The sequence below is a fragment of the Curcuma longa genome, chromosome 13 (genome assembly GCF_044706935.1).
Source record: "Curcuma longa cultivar G26 ecotype Majalengka, Jawa Barat chromosome 13, ITB_CL_G26_1.1, whole genome shotgun sequence".
Taxonomy (NCBI): domain Eukaryota; kingdom Viridiplantae; phylum Streptophyta; class Magnoliopsida; order Zingiberales; family Zingiberaceae; genus Curcuma; species Curcuma longa.
Window position 1 is genome coordinate 5,514,288 of NC_133873.1, and position 20,248 is coordinate 5,534,535.

Consider the following 20,248-nt stretch of genomic DNA (forward strand, 5'->3'; position numbering starts at 1 on the left):
TCATAAGAGGATAAGGGAAAAACCCATTCCCATTCTCCCTCTCTTTCTCCTTCGAGTGGAGGAATGGCAGCCTTGAGCTCGGCGTACGCCTCTCCTTCTTGCTCCTCATCCCTTTCGTTTTCCTACGTGTCCCCTTGCTTCCTCAGATCAGCCTTCGTCTGCTTCCACAGGCCCTTCCGGGCCAGACGACAGTCTCTCAGCAATTCCCATGCCACTGCCGGAAACGACGAACAGGTAGACCAACCAATCGAAAAGGAAGAGATAGTTTTTTGCTTATTCTTTTGTCTGTGTGGATTTAACTTTTACACTAGTAAAAAGTCGGTCTTTGTTTGTAAATTGTGTCAAACCTGTCTCTTTGATGGGTTGCAGGTGGAAGGGGTTTCTCAGAAGAGGTTTCCAGGGAGAGGGAAGGACGAGAAGGCGTACTTGCCACCTGACGGTGGTAGAGGAGATGCAGGACGGTCGCCGTCTCATTCTCAGTCGACTGTGTTCAAGTCGATTGCTACGCAGAAAAGAGACACGCGCGCGGTTTATGATCTTAAAGATCAGCAGGCATGTCAAAGTTCATGTTTTTTTTTATCATTTCAATGCAAGGTGAATTGCTAGAGTAGTTGGATTAAACGTGAGTTGCTTGTTCATATATATCATGAATTGCTTTCATTCGGTGGTCTGATTTGTTAAAATTAGCATACCGTTGCAGTTTACACATTTTTCATGGTCACTGATGGACATACTGTGCCTCAATTCTTTAACAGGCTGACAACACTAGAAATCTTCAAGATTCAGTTTTCCTTAATGCGGTGGTTAAGGTAATCCTTACACATTTTGACTATTTTCTGTAATGATAGAAATAATGGCGCATTACATGTTGCATACATATACTTTTCTACTTTATCAAAAACTACATGTAAGGGATCTCCCCCAATATGTTAGAGAATTATCTATATGTATTGACGTTCATGAACCATTAGAGAGAAGTAAGATTCCCATGGAAGTTATTTCCAAGTGTTTAGACTTTCTTGTTAGCATTCCTTGAAGTGTCAAAAGCTGGACTATTGAAATAAGGTGTGCAAACACTTTTGGCATATGGGGATTTAAAACTCACTTTTTAAATGCATCTGAAAATATGTTTCTCTACAATGTATGCTTTAGGTTAAAGGAAATGCGTTTATGTTTTCATGCAGAATAATGAAAAAACTTCCTAACATTCTTAAGGTTACAGATGATAAATTGTGAACTGTATTATGCTATCCAATTCTGAAATTTTTTCCCTCCTAATAAATGTAAGATAAGTCTGTGGTTTTGTAGAGCTAAGATTCCAAACTGTGTATGGTGGAACAATAAGTAAACAAATGCCTCTGTCACTTAACAATAAGGCTTCTCTCACTTATACTTGACTCCTGAATCATCTCAGAATACTTTAGTTTCATAAAACCAAAAGAGTACCTTAGTTTCACAAAACTGTCATATTGGTTTATGCCATTGTAACTTTTGTCCTTCTCTTGGATTTTTGGTTGTTGTTAAAGGTATTGGTATACAGTTATTGACATAGTGAGTTTAGTTTTACATTGGTATTTTATGTTTAGAATTTTATCATTAGTTCTATATATATAAATATAATTATAATTATCCCATGAGGATGCAACAATATTTTTTCCCCAAATTTTACATGCTATAAGAACTGCTTTTTAGGGCAAAGGTTTTTAGAAATGTATTCACTTGAGCAGGAGGTTACCATCCTCCCCTTCCCTCTAAACCCATCCCACTCGCTGCCCACCTACTCCAATTCCTTATTTCCTCTCCTCTTTCTCCACTCATCTCTCCTCCTATCTCTCTTGTCCACATGAGACACCACTGTCCATTCAAGAACCCACCTTCACATGAGCTTTGTTACTCTTTTTATAAGCCTATTGGTCATTGTCTTGATTCCTTGTTCACCGATAGAGACTGATTTGAGGAGCAACATGGGGTCCTCACACACTCGTCCTCCTTGTTTGCATGACCTTTGGATCTTATCTAGCAAGTCATGCTACTAGCAATCACATTGATCAATCAATCCTCTTTAATGCACAAAATTTTGGTGCACAATTTCTTCTGGGCACCTTTGCCCCTGGCAAATCCTCTGTGGTCCTCAATGTGACCTAGCTTCTTTTGCATTGATAACCAGCACAACCCAGGCTTTCCCCCATGCTCACAAGCAATGACCACGTGTTGTGATCTCCCAACTTCCTGTGAGCCATCTGCATGACATAGGGAGGCATGCTTCCTTTTTCTCAGGCACTGTCAATGCTTTCACTGACTGCGCATGTTTGGACTCGACTCATGCCCTTGCGCACCATCTGTTCTCCTTCTTCGTGTGACCTAGTTTGGTGCCTCTTTACCTTCTCAGTTAAGCGTTCTCTCCGGGTAATAGTTGATCAATAGTTGTGCCCTTTATTGGTGAGACTCAGGTACAATGGAACCAAGGAAATCCTACAGTCTGCAAGTTTTTTTTTTTTGGGCTGTTCTTGTTGCCACTGCTGCCTTCTTGAAGAATGTCCTCCGCATATGTCTACATTGATTCAATTCTGCATAAATCAGTTGTCCTTGTCCCTGTCAAGCATATACATTGAGGAGCCTTCTCTTCTAGTAGGCCTGCTTGGATCTATGTTGAGCATAAACGTACAAACCCCTTTCCAACAAACAATCTACTGTCCATAGGCATTCATCTTCCTCAGGCTATTTATAGCACTTGTAGGTATTTTTAGTTTTTGCTCCCTTCATTTCTTAGCACATCTTTTTTTTACTTCCTTGCTCCCTTCTTATAGCATATCATATTTTATCTATTTGCCTGCTGCATAAGAGTCCTAAAAGCTAAGTGGAACCTTATTAAATAAAATGCCCTAGCTCATGTCTTGTTCTCATTTTGCTGTCTAACAAAAGGTTGAGCTGTGCTACCAGTCTATCTACCTTTCCTCTAAGATTGTCAAGTGTTTTCCTTTTCCTTAAGCCTATTGCATGCTGATGTAATCACTGCTTTGGGGAGAAGCCTACTCAAAAATTAGTTTGTGGGATTTCTCTCCATCCTTTTTTTTCTTTATCCTCTCTCTTTGTTGATGTGCTGATTTAATATTGAAGACATAGTTGGATGTGTGTTGATCTGAGCTCAAAGAGATTGTTGACTGCATGGTACATTAACTTAAATTTTATTTCATTTATGGATTGTGTTTCTTGTTTATTGTTGTCATGTCTAGCCTATCTTTTTGCTTAGAAGGGTTTCTCTAGTTCATATAACGAGTTGCACACAAATAGTATCTATGCTCAGTAGTGGAGTTAGTATCAATAGGGTTATTGATGTAGTGGGTGTATCCCCACAATGCACATAGGGTTTTATCATGAGTTGTATAGATACATGTAAGTATCCCAATATAATTCCATAAATTTTTATTTCCCCAAATTCTACAGTAATCTTATCTTCGGATGCAGATGCTTACTTGAGCAGAGCTAACTATTCTGGATATTTGACAAGGGCACAAGCCAAAATTTTATGTTATGAAATTCAAAATGGTTATATCCTGGAGGGGCTTTAAAGTGGCCAGTTATGTTTATTATGGGTTTTCTTTCAGTAAATAGATTCTGTCACAAATATTACCATGCAAATATTCATTCATATGTTTTCATATGTGTGCATATCTAAATTTTTTATATCTTGCTATTTTGTTCAGGTTTATTGCACTCATACCGCTCCTGACTACTCTCTTCCTTGGCAGAAACAACGTCAATTTACCAGCACTGGGAGGCATGTTTTTATCACTAGATTTATGGTTTATTTCTTGAAGTATTATTAGCAAAATGAAATGATATTTCTCTAGTACACTGCCAGCCTTTTAACCAATGTATTCATCATATTAGATATTAGCCACTGAGCGACAGTTAAAAAATGTTATGTGAATGTACTCTGGTTTTAGTTTGTATTAGGCTTGCAATATGTTCTAGATTAGATCCAAATAGTAATGATAAACACATTAAATAAAGTTGGTGTTTTTGGTTGCAGACCTCCTTGCTATGCTATAGTATTGGCATCATCATTCAAAATATAATACTGTTTCTGGCCCACTGTTTCATCAGAGTAGTACATCTTGCTTATCATACCATACCAACCAAGATTGGAACTTCTCTTTGGAATCAAAATTTGTTAACAACATTGGGTTGTAAAGTACAGTATAATGTGTACTGGTACATCTTTTATATCATAGCATTCTGACCAACATTTCCCTTTTGTTTGCCTTCAGAACAAAAGCTTGCTGATATTAACCAAGTAGTGTACTATCCTGCACCCCATGCATTGTGTTACATATTACGTTTATTGCTTGTTACCATATCACAGGTGGTGACCACCTGAAATAGGGTGGTCCACTGGTAAAAGAATGACCACACTACCTAGTAAAAAATGGTTTTCATACCATATATATCATATGGATGCTCCTGATGTCCACTTATCACATTTTTCATTAATAACCTTAATAGAAGTACAGTATAATGTGTACTGGTACATCTTTTATATCATAGCGTTCTGACCAACATTCCCTTTTTTTTTAAGAACAAAAGCTTGCTGATATTAAACCAAGTGGTGTACTATCCTGCACCCCATGCATTGTGTTAGATATTACGTGTATTGCTTGCTACCATATCACAGGTGGTGACCACCTGAAATAGCGTGGTCCACTGGTAAAAGAACAACCACACTATTTCATACCATATATGTCATATGGATGCACCTGATGTCCCCTTATCACATTTTTCGTTAATTACCTTAATAGAAGTATTATGAGAATTTGTTTTTGGTTGGTGTGATGGCTCTTTAGGAGGATTCCTTTTTTTCATAGAAATTTGAGTTGGTCAAGATAGCATCAGTACTACCTTTATTAATCACAGAAGATAGGATGATCTTAAGTTTTTATTTACTACTTTTCCTCTTTGTTTTGAGTTTCTGGTGATTATCTTTTAATAAAATTTGACTAAATGCCTTAACACATTGACATTTCTGATTCTTTTAATTCAGCAATGAAATGCAAAGCATTCTTCCAACATAACCTTGTATCCTTCATCTTCTTTTCCCCTTCTTGTTTAGTCTTTCTCACTGTAATCAACATAAACTTTCTTGTCTTCTCTATCTATGAATCCATGAAAAGTTAAGAAACCAATGACATATCGTTACTTAGTTTTTACAGTGCTTGATTATAATGTGATGGGAAAAAAGCTAAACTAATATTTTTTTCAGTGCTTTCATGATTGGTGATGGGAAACTTTTGACTAATGCTCATTGTGTAGAACATGGCACTCAGGTATCTTGTGTTCAATATTTGTGTGAACCAGAATACATTCTCATGAAGTTGGCTGATATAGTTTAACTTGCATGAAGGATTTATTCCTTTGTTATTATCATTGTCAATACTTTGTTGCACTTAGTGTCATGCATCTTTATTTATACCTCTTAAAATTTTTAAAACTATCAGTAGTTTACCTTGAGCAATGTGAGTCATCTATAGATTCTTATTTCAAGAGATTATTTCTTGCTAGTTTTTGGTTTAGTTGTTAAAGACTCCAAAAATACAATGCTATCCACTGCATAAGAGCATATCATTACAAGGAAATCTTGAGCAAGGCAAGCAATTCCACCATCCAGCTTATGAGACTTGTGCGTTATTGATTTATGTTCAACAGTACTGAAACCATGTACTTGTCAAGTACATGAGTTTATCAGGATGTGCATATTAAGAACTATGACATATATATGTTTCTTATTTTGTAAGTGTTTTTTGGCATGGAAATTTTTTACTATAAAACTGGTATTCACCTTTGTGTTTGTATTTCTTAGAACTGCAGCTAATGTGGGCCTTAACCCTAATAGGTATATGGGCTTTAACAGGTCAAAGTGAAGAGAAGGGGGGATGACACTAAGTATGTGGCTAAGGTACTTCTTCATCTGTGTTGAACCTTCTAAGATGGCATATGTGAGTGCAAGATGATATGAGAATCAGCATGACCAGCACCTCCATTATGGCTATTATCTTTTCTATGGATGGTTTTATACCCTTCAAACTCAAGGTGGAAGTGGAGGTTCTGAAACATTGAGTTTGAGTAAATGAAGCCGATGTTGCTCTCGAGTTTGTGCTTTAGTGAAAAAATCTGCCACTTGTAGTTCTGAGGGCACATACTGAAGAGCAATTGTTTTTTGATGACAATGAGACCGAGTAAAGAAAGCATCAACACCAATATGCTTTGTAAGTTCATGCTTCACAGGATCATTGGCAATCTGTATGGCTCCAGTATTGTCACACAAAAGAGGTGTAGGAGCATCACAAGAAATACCAAAATCTGCTAATAACCATCGAAGTCATACTATCTCTGAAGTGGTAGTGGCAAGTGCTCGAAGTTCTGCTTCTGTACTAGAACGAGATACAGCCACCTGCTTTTTAGACTTCCATGCAAGAGGAGAAGAACCAAGAAAAATGCAATAACCTGTGACAGAACGACGATCTGTTGGGTCACTTGCCCAGGTGGAGTCTGAGTAAGCATGAAGCTGAAGTGGACTATCACGAGCATAAAACAAACACTGAGAAGATGTCCCCCTTAAGTACCGTAGTACACGAAGCAAATGTCCAAAATGAATGGAAGTAGGAGCACTCACAAACTGACTCAGAATATGAACTGCATGAGCAATATCAGGTCTGGTAACAGTGAGATAGACAAGGCTGCCTACAATACGCCGATATCGAGACGGATCCTCAAGAGGTGTACCATCAGTAGAACGAAGTTGTAAATGAAGATCCATAGGTGTCGCAGCTGTTCGACTGTCTGTAATGCCAGAACTATGAATAAGGTCTTGTATGTATTTGGACTGAGAAAGGTAGTAGCCATCTGCCGAATGTAATACCTCAATCCCTAAGAAATAACTGAGTGAACCCAAATCAGACATTTGAAATTGCTCACTAAGTTGCTTCTTCACACAAGAAATGTGTTCCACATCGTCTCCCGTAATCAACATATCATCAACATATAGAAGAAGCAAAGTGCGTCCACGTGGAGAGAGATGAATAAATAGAGCAGGGTCATGATCACTAGGTAAAAATCCAGCAGCTTGTATCACAGATACAAAACGCTCAAACCAAGCACGAGGAGCCTGTTTAAGACCATATAGAGCACGACGAAGGCGACAAACATGACCAGGAGGAGCATCAACACCTGGGGGTGGTTGCATATAAACTTCTTCATGCAGATCACCATGAAGAAAAGCATTCTTAACATCCATTTGAGAGATGGTCCAAGAAGAAGTAGCAGCCACGGCAATAAGAGTACGAACGGTAGTCATATGAGCAACTGGTGCAAATGTCTCATCATAATCTCGACCTTGAGTTTGCTGAAAACCTCTAGCAACAAAACGAGCTTTGTATCTCTCGATAGAACCATCAGACTTGGTCTTAATTTTGAATACCCATTTAGATGTAATTGGCACTGCGTGTGATGGTAGTGGAACAATATCCCAAGTGCCTGTACGATCAAGAGCAGCAAGCTCCTCAGACATAGCAAGTTGCCATTCCGGAATATTAGAAGCTTCTTGGTAAGTGGATGGCTCGACACTCACACATGTAAAACCATACTTGGCAGCGGGACCAATAGTAGCACGATCTCTTAAATTATATCTTGGACCAACCTGTAACTCATCAGGAACAGTATGAGACTCATCAATATCATTAGAAACATCAACAGCAGGTACATCAGGACTGGCCGTGGTGGTAGAACCAGATGGAGACACTGTGAGATTTGTGGGACGACGATGGAATACACGTGTGATAGGTGGTTTAGGATGAAATGGAGGTGGTACAGGAGGAGATGTAGTCCCCTGTGAAGGTGGAGAGATGGAAATAGAAGGAGCAGGACTAGGGGTAATATGATGAGAAGGTGTAGTGACATCATCAGAGGATGAGATAGGAGGTAGACACAGAAACGATGTGGATTCTGTGGGAGAATATGAGGGCCGGGTAGAGGGGTTATAAAAGAAAGGACGATCCTCAACAAAGGTCACATCGCGAGAGATACGTATGCGACGAGAAACAGGATCATAACACCGATAACCTTTATGTTCAGGACTATATCCTAGAAAAACACATTCAACAGATTGTGCAGTCAATTTAGTTCGCTCATGAGGTGCAAGCAAAACATAACAAGTAGATCCAAAAACTCGGAGATGATTATAACTGGGAGAAGTACCAAAAAGAACTTCACCAGGACATTTTCCAGACAGTTTGGATGAGGGTTGTCTATTTATGAGATAGACAGCAGTAGAAACAACTTCTCCCCAAAAATGAGAAGGTACAAAAGATGAAATCAAAAGTGTGCGGGCAGTCTCTATAATATGACGATGTTTGCGTTCAGCAACACCATTCTGAGCATGAGCGCCAGGACAAGAGAGTTGAGCAAGGGTGCCCTCAGATGACAAAAATTGACGAAAAACATCAGACAAATACTCTCCCCCAGAGTCAGAGCGAAAAACTCTAATAGGAGTAGAAAATTGTGTGTGAACCATGCGGACAAAAGACTGATAAATAGAACACAACTGAGAGCGATGTTTCATAAAATAAACCCATGTATATCGAGAATGATCATCAATAAAAATGACATAATATTTGTGACCACCCTTTGTAGGAAAAGGTGCAGGACCCCATACATCAGAATGAATAAGATCAAAATGTCTAGCAGAATGAGAAATACTAGATGAATATGGTAGTTGTATTTGTTTTCCAAGTTTGCAACCCTTACAATGAAAATCAGACTCGATAGTTGTATGACCTAAACAACCTTTATTTATTAATGTGGACAGTCGAGACCCACAAAGATGACCAAGACGATGATGCCACTGGGCGAAGGAAGAACAAACAGAACCCGATGTAGCGGATGACACACGAGCAGAAGTTTCAATGGAAGAAGGAAGACGCAAAGTATCCAGGATGTAAAGGCTAGGAACACCTTTACGGCGATGGCCAGTCCCAATCACTTTCCCGCTTCGACGGTCCTGAATAAAACAAGATGAGTCATCAAATCCAACAAAACAATTTTGGTCGGTGACTTGACCAACCGAAAGAAGATTCATGGATAACTGAGGTACTAAAGAAACATTTGGTACAGAAAAATAAGGATTGCAAAGTGAACCCTGGTGAGTGATATGACAAGATGTACCATCAGCTGTCCGAATAGAAGTTCCATCAGAGACCGGCTTGCAAGCGACCAACTGGGACTGATCAGATGTCACATGAAAAGAAGCCCCTGAATCAAGTACCCAAGACGACGAAGGAGCAGCAGGTGAAGCAACAGCAATAGACACTGAACCTCCAGGAGTGGAACCAGTACCACGACCACGAGCACTACGGGCAGTACCACGGGCAGCACGACGTGCACGATAGTCGACCAACTTCTCTGGATGAATAGAAAAACAATTCTCTGGAAGATGACCAGTCTTGCCACAATGCTTACAGGGCTCTGAAGAGAAGCTTTTTGGTACACTGATCCTTTGAGAAGCTGCCAACACACTATGAGAGACAAATGCAGAAGAGGACATAGACTTGAGACGTGTTTCTTCTGCAAGTAAATCAGATAATGCCTGTGCCATAGTGAGATCAGAAGAATTGTGAAGTAATCGTGTACGAATAGAATCATATTCAGCCCGAACTCCCATAACAAATCTGTAAGTGAAAAACTTTTCAATAAACTTGTGTGTTGGACAAGGAACAGTTGTACACTCTGGTATCATGGAAATCAGTGATCCCGTCAAACGATCAAAAGCAGAGTAGTACTCATCAATGGACATATCATTCTGCATAATTTCATGAGTTTGCTGCATGAGATTGTGTAAAAGAGCACCACTATCCTGAACATAGCGCTTCTTCAAGTTGTTCCATATGTCCTTAGCTGTTTTGAACTTAGAAAGACTCATAATCATGGATTGTTTAGTACTATTGACCATGGCAGCCATCACTTTTCCATCATTAATATGCCATTCTGTTATTGCAGCAGCATTACTACCATCATTCTTAAGCACAGGTGGAGATTCATTTAAATGAAAAAGTAAACCATAACCCCTTAATGCAGTCTCTACACAGAAAGCCCACTCTGGATAATTCTGACCATCTAATGTGATATTAATAATTATTGCATTTATTGAAGACATGTTGATAAATGCTCGTGATTATTACCAAAAAAAAAATTGATGTCAAATCCAATGAAGCTATAATAGGAAAAACCTGACGACCAGTTCAGCCAGCGGCAAGGTTGTGGCAGTGACCCACAAAAAAAAACTGGTTACGACTTCTTCTTCGGGTGGCAGCGACCGACGAACTCTGGGGAAAACAGTTCTCAAGTTCCTACAAGTTCTTCTTCGGCTTGTCTGGTCCTTTCACTTGCTCTTCCTTACTCTCGTTGGCCTCCAGGAGATTATCACCAGAAATGATGGCTGTCTTGAACAGAGGCTTCTGGCAGCAAAAGCTGGAAAAACAGAAAGTACTTTACAGAGGTGGCACCAAAAAAAGCTGTGACGAAAACAGAAGGGCGTTCGGCACAAAACAGAGGACACCGGCACTACAAGGTGGCGCCCACGCTTGGAGGAACGCGGCGGCGGATGAAGAACAACACCACTGCGTTCCGAAACGCGAGCTTGGCGGCGGAGGAGAAAGCAACGCCACGTTCCGTCGGCGGCGGCAGAGAAGAAAGCACGCAGGCGAGGCGTGGTTGGAAGGAAGCCGCACCGCACGCACTGAAGGAAACCGCGACGCGGCAAGTGGATAGACGGCTGGCGGCTCGATCGCAGACGGCGCAGGCGAGCGGGCGACGGCTCGAGAGCGACGAGGCTCGGACACCGTACGGCTGGCAGGCTCGAAAGCAGACGGGAGGCGAGGTGGAGATGTCGCAGGGGAAAGAACGTGCGGCGGATCGGGAACAGAGGCGCGACTGAAAACGCCGATCCGAGTCGCGCGATGGAGCGGCGATCGGGAAAAGAGAAAAGAAAAGAAAAAAAATTAGGGTTTTAGAGATATTCCTGCTCTGATACCATGTGACGAAAACAGGATTTGGAATAATTGTTATCCAATAGTTACATACAACTATATATAGATAACTGGGGTTAATATGGGCCTTAACCCTAATATGTATATGGGCTTTAACAATTAAATAAAGTTGGTGTTTTTGGTTGCAGACCTCCTTGCTATGCTAGTATTGGCATCATCATTCAAAATATAATACTGTTTCTGGCCCACTGTTTAATCAGAGTAGTACATCTTGCTTATCATACCATACCAACCAAGATGGTACTTTTCTTTGGAATCAAAATTTGCTAACAACATTGGGCTGTAAAGTACAGTATAATGTGGACTGGTACATCTTTTATATCATAGCGTTCTGCATTCTGACCAACATTAAACCAAGTGGTGTGCTATCCTGCACCCCATGCATTGTGTTAGATATTACGTGTATTGCTTGTTACCATATCACAGGTGGTGACCACCTGAAATAGGGTGGTCCACTGGTAAAAGAACAACCACACTATTTCATACCATATATGTCATATGGATGCACCTGATGTCCCCTTATCACATTTTTCGTTAATTACCTTAATAGAAGTATTATGAGAATTTGTTTTTGGTTGGTGTGATGGCTCTTTAGGAGGTTTCCTTTTTTTCATAGAAATTTGAGTTGGTCAAGGTAGCATCAGTACTACCTTTATTAGTCACAGAAGATAGGATGATCTTAAGTTTTTATTTACTACTTTTCCTCTTTGTTTTGAGTTTCTGGTGATTATCTTTTAATAAAATTTGACTAAATGCCTTAACACATTGACATTTCTGATTCTTTTAATTCAGCAATGAAATGCAAAGCATTCTTCCAACATAACCTTGTATCCTTCATCTTCTTTTCCCCTTCTTGTTTAGTCTTTCTCACTGTAATCAACATAAACTTTCTTGTCTTCTCTATCTATGAATCCATGAAAAGTTAAGAAACCAATGACATATCGTTACTTAGTTTTTACAGTGCTTGATTATAATGTGATGGGAAAAAAGCTAAACTAATATTTTTTTCAGTGCTTTCATGATTGGTGATGGGAAACTTTTGACTAATGCTCATTGTGTAGAACATGGCACTCAGGTATCTTTTGTTCACTATTTGTGTGAACCAGAATACATTCTCATGAAGTTGACTGATATAGTTTAACTTGCATGAAGGATTTATTCCTTTGTTATTATCATTGTCAATACTTTGTTGCACTTAGCGTCATGCATCTTTATTTATACCTCTTAAATTTTTTAAAAACTATCAGTAGTTTACCTTGAGCAATGTGAGTCATCTATAGATTCTTATTGCAAGAGATTATTTAAAGGGCAGCCCGGTGCACGAAGCTCCCGCTATGCGTGGTCCGGGGAAAGGATCCATTGTACGCAGCCTTACCTTGCCTTTGGCAAGAGGCTGTTTCCAGGATTTGAACCCGTGACCTCTAGGTCACATGGCAGCAACCTTACCGTTGCGCCAAGGCTCCCCTTCTGACTTATTGCAAGAGATTGTTTCTTGCTAGTTTTTGGTTTAGTTGTTAAAGACTCCAAAAATACAATGCTATCCACTGCTTAAGAGCATATCATTACAAGGAAATCTTGAGCAAGCCAAGCAATTCCACCATCCAGCTTATGAGACTTGTGCGTTATTGATTTATGTTCAACAGTACTGAAACCATTTACTTGTGAAGTACATGAGTTTATCAGGATGTGCATATTAAGAACTATGACTTGTATATGTTTCTTATTTTGTAAGTGTTTTTTTGCATGGAAATTTTTTACTATAAAACTGGTATTCACCTTTGTGTTTGTATTTCTTAGAATTGCAGCTAATGTTTCCCTATTATAGTTACTATTAAGGTTTATGGTCTCAACAGGTCAAAGTGAAGAGAAGGGGGGATGACACTAAGTATGTGGCTAAGGTACTTCTTCATCTGTGTTGAACCTTCTAAGATGGCATATGTGAGTGCAAGATGATATGAGAATCAGCATGATCGGCACCTCCATTATGGCTATTATCTGTTCTATGGATGGTTTAGATTGATTTTAATTGACTTTAATTCATATGCACACATAATCAACAATTCAAAAAGTTCTGTGATACTGGCAGTGCCTATTGGTGTTGATATGGTAATATTTTAGTGTGATGCTCGCACAATGTTACTCCGTATATATCCTTGTGCACTTGTGTTGTTGATCTTTCATAGCATATTTGCCTGCTGGTGCATAGTATAACTGTGATATTATATGCACCTCATGTACATTAGAGTTAATATATAAACCTTAAGTACCTAATGTGGGACTAAAGTCCATTACATGACTCAAAATACTCTAATAACTCAAATACACTTAACTGTTACAAAGCACAGTGGGAAATTCTTAGGTCCGCGCTTTGCAAGAATTATATTGTGATAGAGCTTGCAATTGAAAATCATCAGTCTTTTTCTTCATTTATATTTGCAAATAGTATCTTAACATCTTCTGTTGAATACTTAATCCAGGTTTTTATGAATGTGTTTGCAATATTTTCTGTAATATTTTTGAGAATTATAGGTAATATTTTGGCATAGCTGGTATTGATTTCTATATGCCTTCTTTCCTTTAAAAGCATTAGTTCTTCTTACTATTTTCTGAACTTGATTTCTCAATCTTGGGTTACCAAATTTCTCAGTAACCTGACTTACAGGTCTTAGCTAGAGGCATAGAATGCGACATTGCATTGCTTGCAGTTGAGAGTGAAGAATTCTGGAAAGGTGCTGAACCACTTCATTTTGGTCAATTGCCATGCCTTCAGGTTGCTGTTGTTCATGAATTGCAAAAATGTTGCTCTTCCTTCATGATAAGCAACTTATCCATAAGTAATTTATGTTTCTTTTGATTCATCATTGAACTAGGTATTATCACTTCTCCAATTGTTCATTGAATTGGCTTAATTATTTTTTAATTCCTATAAGCATTTTGCTTCAATGATACAGCATATGACTGTTTTTTTAATCCCTGACTTACAGGATAATGAAGAGCTGGAAAAATTGTAAATAACTGTCCTACACTGCTAGATCTGTAATTTTGATGAATTTTTAAAGTGTATCAAAATGCCATAATTAACCTTTTTGTTCATCAAAGCAAACTCCAGTTGCCAAGTTTGATAGATTTCTTGTGGTCTTGTCCCATAGTGGTTAGGTATTTATCCAATGTGAAGAAAGTGAGGAAATTTTATGTTCCATTTTGAATCACTGGTAGGTGATGGGCTATTATAATATAATCTATAAGGTTCTTTCATAAGGCAACGTACTCCATGGTTCTCCAAGTGAATTTATGCTTTGCCACTTGCAGCATGTTTCTTTTGAAACAATAAAGATATTGATTATCTGCACTTGAATTTTATCAGTGGTAATATGTAGTTTTGGTATGCCAAGTCTGTATTTGTTGCCAAATCTTTATGTGATGAAGTGTGATCAAGTAGAAGTTCAGTTGTTGCAACAGTTGACATTTTCTAAGGCACTCTTCTCTATAGGGTTATTTAATCTAGTTGTTCTTCCATAATTCATCAAGCTAACAAGTTGTATGATACACAGGATGCAGTAACTGTTGTAGGATATCCACTTGGTGGAGATACAATCTCTGTGACAAAGGGTGTGGTATCACGAATTGAGGTTTGATTTCATTAAATTGTGCTCATAAGCTTTTAGTTTTTTTTTTGGTGAATTTTATATTCTTGCTAAGATTGTTTTGTAGGTGATAAATTGTTGACTTGTGTTATCAATTTTAAGTTGGTTGAAAATTTTAGAACATGGTGTCCAAATGAGTTCTTAATATTATTCGCCTTATTTTGATTCTGTTTCAGGTTACGTCGTATGCTCATGGATCCTCTGATCTGCTTGGTATTCAGATTGATGCTGCAATAAACCCTGGTTGGTAACTCAACCTAGTTTCCTTGCTAGAAGGATAGCATTTTATTTTTTTGATAGTTGGATGTTATTGCACCACTTTCTCTGGCAAGGTATATATATATATATATATATATATCTATATATGTTGTCAAAAGACACGTACCTTTTGTTTGCAGGAAACAGTGGTGGTCCTGCCTTCAATGATCGTGGTGAGTGTATTGGTGTGGCATTCCAGGTATTCCCTTCTGCTAAATCTGCTTTTTATTTTTCCTACTTTATCTATTCCAAACTTTTCAAAAATCTTTTATAGATTAACGTTGTCCCAGAATAATGTTTAATGGAAATGCATCTTTGTGCTGCTTTTGCAGCTAAATTAGCATCGTATCTTCTTTCATATCTCACTAGATATTTCATTTAGGTTTTCAGATCCGAAGACACTGAAAATATCGGATATGTTATTCCAACCACTGTGGTTTCTCATTTTCTTGATGATTATGAAAGAAATGGGAAGTATACTGGTAAGCCGGCATATAGATTTTATTTTGATAGATCTAGTTCAAAATGATTGTTAGATCTAATTATGTAATGTTTTCCACTAGTTTGATTGGACTTCCTAGCTAATTGATATAGTGAATAGTACCTCTAATATTTATGACTATTCTGATTAAACTTTAAGAAGGAGAGCCATGGCATAATGATAAAGTTGTTGTCATATGACCTTTAGGTCATGGGTTTGAGTCGTAGAAATAGCCTTTTGCAAAATGCAAGATAAGGCTGCATACAATAGACCCAATGTGATATAACCCTTCTCCGGGATCTCGCACTGACGGGAGCTTCATGCATCAGGCTGCCCTTTATTCTAATTGTACTGAAAGTATGCTAGTTAGACTACCTAGGTCCGCTTCATGTGTCTTCGACTCGACTTGCATCTTCATAAAGATTTAAATTTATATCTTTGTTAGTTTGGTTGTTGAATTAATTCTTTTTATGTTATTTAAGGTAATATAGGATATTTTTGTCATCAGATTGGAGTTATTCACTTTAACAAATGCATGTATGGATGTGCATGTGTGTGTGTGTATCATATATTTTTTTTTAAATGACATTTTAGATTTTTTTGGCAAAATTAGGATTTCCTTCTCTTGGGGTATTACTTCAGAAATTGGAGAATCCAGCATTGCGGGCATGCTTAAAAGTACCTTCTAATGAGGTATTTATGTTGATTTTCTGGAAGCTTGGATTCTTAATATTTTTTGTGATCTGGAATATATTAAGATCTGGTATTATATAGTTCTGCTATATTTTCGAGTTTAAACTGAGAGTAACCTGCTTAGAAAGTAAAAAAAATTGATATACTTGTGTGAAAGATCCGTAAGCATGATTCTTTTGGCCTTTGGATGTGTCAAAAGAGTGCTTTTATAGATGTTCCTCATGATATTATTATGCTGCTAATGATAAGTTGATTCCCACATGTTGAGCTTCTCGGGTTTGGTTGTCATTTCAAAGCCTCATAGTTGAACACCTTCCTATTGCTTTACAAAAAAAATTATATCTGATTTCACTTGTTCCTTCATTCCATCTAATTCCTTTACACATCATAATAGTAATTTTCAAAAACACATTACATCAATCCTTTGTATGCACATCATAATAGTATTTTTTTTTTAAAAGCACATTACACCAATTCTTTGTATCAACATCATAATAGTATTTTTTTTAAAAAAAAACACATTACATTAATATCTATTTTCAGCAGTGTGCCATAGTTAGAAGTTAGAACAATAAGTGATTCAGCTATAGTCTAGAATAGGTAAATCTTATTTCATTTCTTATAATGTCATTATGGTTCCCTTTGTCTTTCTCAGCCAGTTTCTTAATTCCTAACTTTTGTGACTTCATCCAGTTGAAGGTTCTATAGGTTGCATTTGGACATATTTCCTTTATGGTCTATACTGTAACCATTTCAAATATAAACTTGATCTGTTAAACAGGAGCATATAATTGTTCATCATCACATCCTTATCTCAGCAACTATACCTCTTTCTATGTGCTATTTTCTTATTGCCTTGTTTTTCTATCCATAAACTACGGCTACCTACTCATTTTGTACAATTTTCCTTTGACTTTCATGGAATATCTCTTACAGAACCTTATTCAGTAAAAGTTCATCCATTCTCCATTCCCACTGGCAATAAATCTGTGATGTTTGATTTTTTATGTTTTCTATTTTTACATCTGTGTACTTCATCATTGTTATTTAAGGTATAATTCTACAACATATTTATGTCTTATCATGTTTGTGTTTCTTTGTATCTTGAAGGGCGTATTGGTTCGAAGAGTTGAACCCACTTCTCCAGCTAATGATGTTCTCAAGGAGGTATACTCTGCTCACCAACACAAGTACTGTGCTTGTGCTAACATAAGATTAAAGATATCCTTCTTTCCAGATTTATTCTGAATTATCATGATTATAACACAAATTGGGTTTGTGTTTATTTATAGGGTGATGTGATTGTAAGCTTTGATGGCGTTCAAGTAGGGTCAGAAGGAACTGTTCCATTCCGTTCAACAGAGCGGATTGCCTTTCGCTATCTGATTAGTCAAAAGTAAGGACAAGTTCTTCACGTGTTTTAACCATAGATGACCACTAACATTGAATTCTGTTCTTTGAGTCTGTTATATAACATGCCTTTTTCCAGTTCATTTAAACAAATTTGTGACGCCCTCCAGTTTGTCAGTATACTTAACAACTCAATTCTCAACACACCTAAATTTTGAACTCAGTTTTTTTCTTAAAGAAATTGACTGCCTATTGTATAATCAGGATACTTTTTTCTGATACAGCCTAATTATTTGTTCCTAATTGATGTTCTTTTGCTATCAGATTTTCTGGTGATGTTGCAGAGCTTGGGATCATCCGAGATGGGGCATACACTAGAGTTCAGACTGTTTTGGAAACTCGGGTGCATTTAGTAAGCAGTGGAACTTTTATAGTTACCTCCTTAATTAATGTGGATATTCCATTAATTCAAAGACCATGGTCAAATTCTGACTGAGATGACTTTTGCACTATAGGTGCCATTTCACATCGAGGGAGGTCAACCATCATATCTAATTGTCGCAGGCCTTGTTTTCACTCCTCTCTCAGAGCCTTTGATAGAGTAAGCTTCCCATTCTGATATTTCTTCTTGATAGTCTATACAGTTTTTGTTGGATGCTTGGTATTCACATCTGATTTTACATGGCAGAGAGGAGTGCGAAGACTCCATTGGGGTAACCTAACAAATTACTTGTTGCTTATTCATCCTTGTTAATCTTACGCTGTTAAGCTTGAACTAACTAGGTAATTACTTTTTTGTCAGCTTAAATTGCTGGCAAAGGCTCGATATTCTTTGGCAAGGTTTAAAGGTGAAGAAATTGTAATACTGTCTCAGGTTTGTCGACACTTGGTGCCATTATTAGTTAAGATTACATTCTTTGTTGTTATTTGGAAAGAAAACCAGAAGGATTGGAGTCCACAAGGGACTTTCTCCTTTTAGTTTATATAAAGGACTTTCTACCATTGGAGGAACTTATTCTTTTCGCGTAAGCATGAGAAGAAGGAATTTTTAGAATAAGTGTGGTGCTTCTTTTTGAAGTCATTATATTTTCATTTGATCATACTCTTAGTAGATCGAATTCTACTTTGTCAGCTACTTCTTCTTCTGTATTAAGCCAACACTATCACTGTAATATCCACCTTTTCTGCTTAGGTTTTGGCCAACGAAGTGAATATTGGGTACGAGGATATGGGGAATCAGCAAGTAAATCTCCTACCTTTGCTGATTGATTTTCACTTTCATATTACGGAACTCAAACTAAGTCTCCTGTAGGTGGTGAAATTCAATGGTACTCCAATAAAAAATATTCGACATCTCGCTCATCTTGTCGACTGTATGCATCTTTGTTCATTATATATATAGCCTAGTCAGTCTGCTGTCTTGCCTATTGTTTTATGACCTTGTATTTGCACATTTTGTAGCTTGCAAAGACAAATACTTGATATTTGAATTCGAGGACAATTTCGTAGCTGTTTTGGATCGAGAAGCTGCATCTACTGCTTCACCATTGATTCTGCAAGCTTATGGGATTCCTGGCGAAAGGTCATCTGATTTGTCGGAGCCTTATATAGACGCGGAGGAAAATGATGGAATACCAAATCAAGATATCGGTGACAGCCCTGTGTCAAACTACGAGATTGGATTCGATGGTCTCCTATGGGCATGAACTTCAATGGTGCAATTCTTTCAAAACAGATTTCTTCTCATGGATAAACAAAATGCTACATCAGTTATGAATTGCACATGCCAGTTACTTCTTTTCCAAAGATAACGAAAGGTGAGGGGCATGCCGATACGGCGGGCTAATTATTTGCAATGACCTAGCACAACTGGTTTCTCATTTACTCATGCCGGTGACGACTTGGATCGCAAATGGCTGAAAGAAAGAATTTATTTGCTGAAAGAAAGAATTTGTTCCAGCAAGCTCCGGGATCGCTTCTGATAGCTGGAGTTGTTTTTCTTTACCCATTCCTTTTCAATTCTTAATATGGAATTTAATTTGCTATTGTCGGTCGATTCATATTGTAGTTTTAGTTTATTATTACGAGCGGTGAATTTTATTCCTGAAAAATGTCCCCGTAATGTACTGTTCCTGCAACATGGTAATCAGGCTAGCTGCTTGGATATTGTTTGGGGAGCTAGCAAAATTGTTGCTTGTGATTAGATAAGTAGTTGGAGAAATTGCAATGCTTTGGATGGGATTTTTGTCATTCCCATGATTAAAAATTGAATTGATCAATTTTTTTTTACAAATTGAATTGATCGAATTTTGTTATTAAAATCAAATCGATATAAAATTAATTAATTCTGTTAGTTATTGAATTAATTGAATTTTTCTTATTAATGGATTGATAATGTCAATAATGTCATCAATCAATTTGATTTATCAATTAGGTTGTACCGTCGTTATTTGACTCAATTATAAGAGTAGTCAATTACTTACAATATAAGATCGAATTTCAATTTTAAAATCTAGATTGAATTAAATCAATTATAATAATTAAATTTAAAAATTCAGATTGAATTGAATAAATTAAAATAATTAAAATTTTGAATTAATTGAATCGAACCTTCTAATTTGATTGATTCGATTGGATTATTTTAATTTAATTGAGATTTTGTTCACCATTCAATAATGCTTGGGATAAATCTAGCTCAGCATTTTCGACAAATAGAGATAAGAGTA

The 20,248-nt window shown here is 37.5% G+C and overlaps 1 protein-coding gene across 1 annotated transcript; it reads left to right on the top strand.

The window, feature by feature from the left end:
- Window positions 1-45: 45 nt before the first annotated feature.
- Window positions 46-19,235, top strand: LOC141844274 (protease Do-like 2, chloroplastic). The gene is made up of 21 exons (XM_074732312.1): window positions 46-234; window positions 370-552; window positions 756-809; window positions 3,705-3,778; window positions 5,261-5,324; window positions 5,909-5,953; window positions 13,759-13,866; window positions 14,648-14,725; window positions 14,917-14,983; window positions 15,139-15,197; window positions 15,381-15,480; window positions 16,093-16,172; window positions 17,283-17,339; window positions 17,465-17,568; window positions 17,847-17,934; window positions 18,038-18,123; window positions 18,211-18,235; window positions 18,325-18,396; window positions 18,715-18,765; window positions 18,835-18,895; window positions 18,984-19,235. Exons 1-21 carry the CDS (start codon window positions 64-66, stop codon window positions 19,226-19,228), a joined length of 1,872 nt encoding a protein of 623 aa, XP_074588413.1. The 5' UTR covers window positions 46-63; the 3' UTR covers window positions 19,229-19,235.
- Window positions 19,236-20,248: the final 1,013 nt, after the last annotated feature.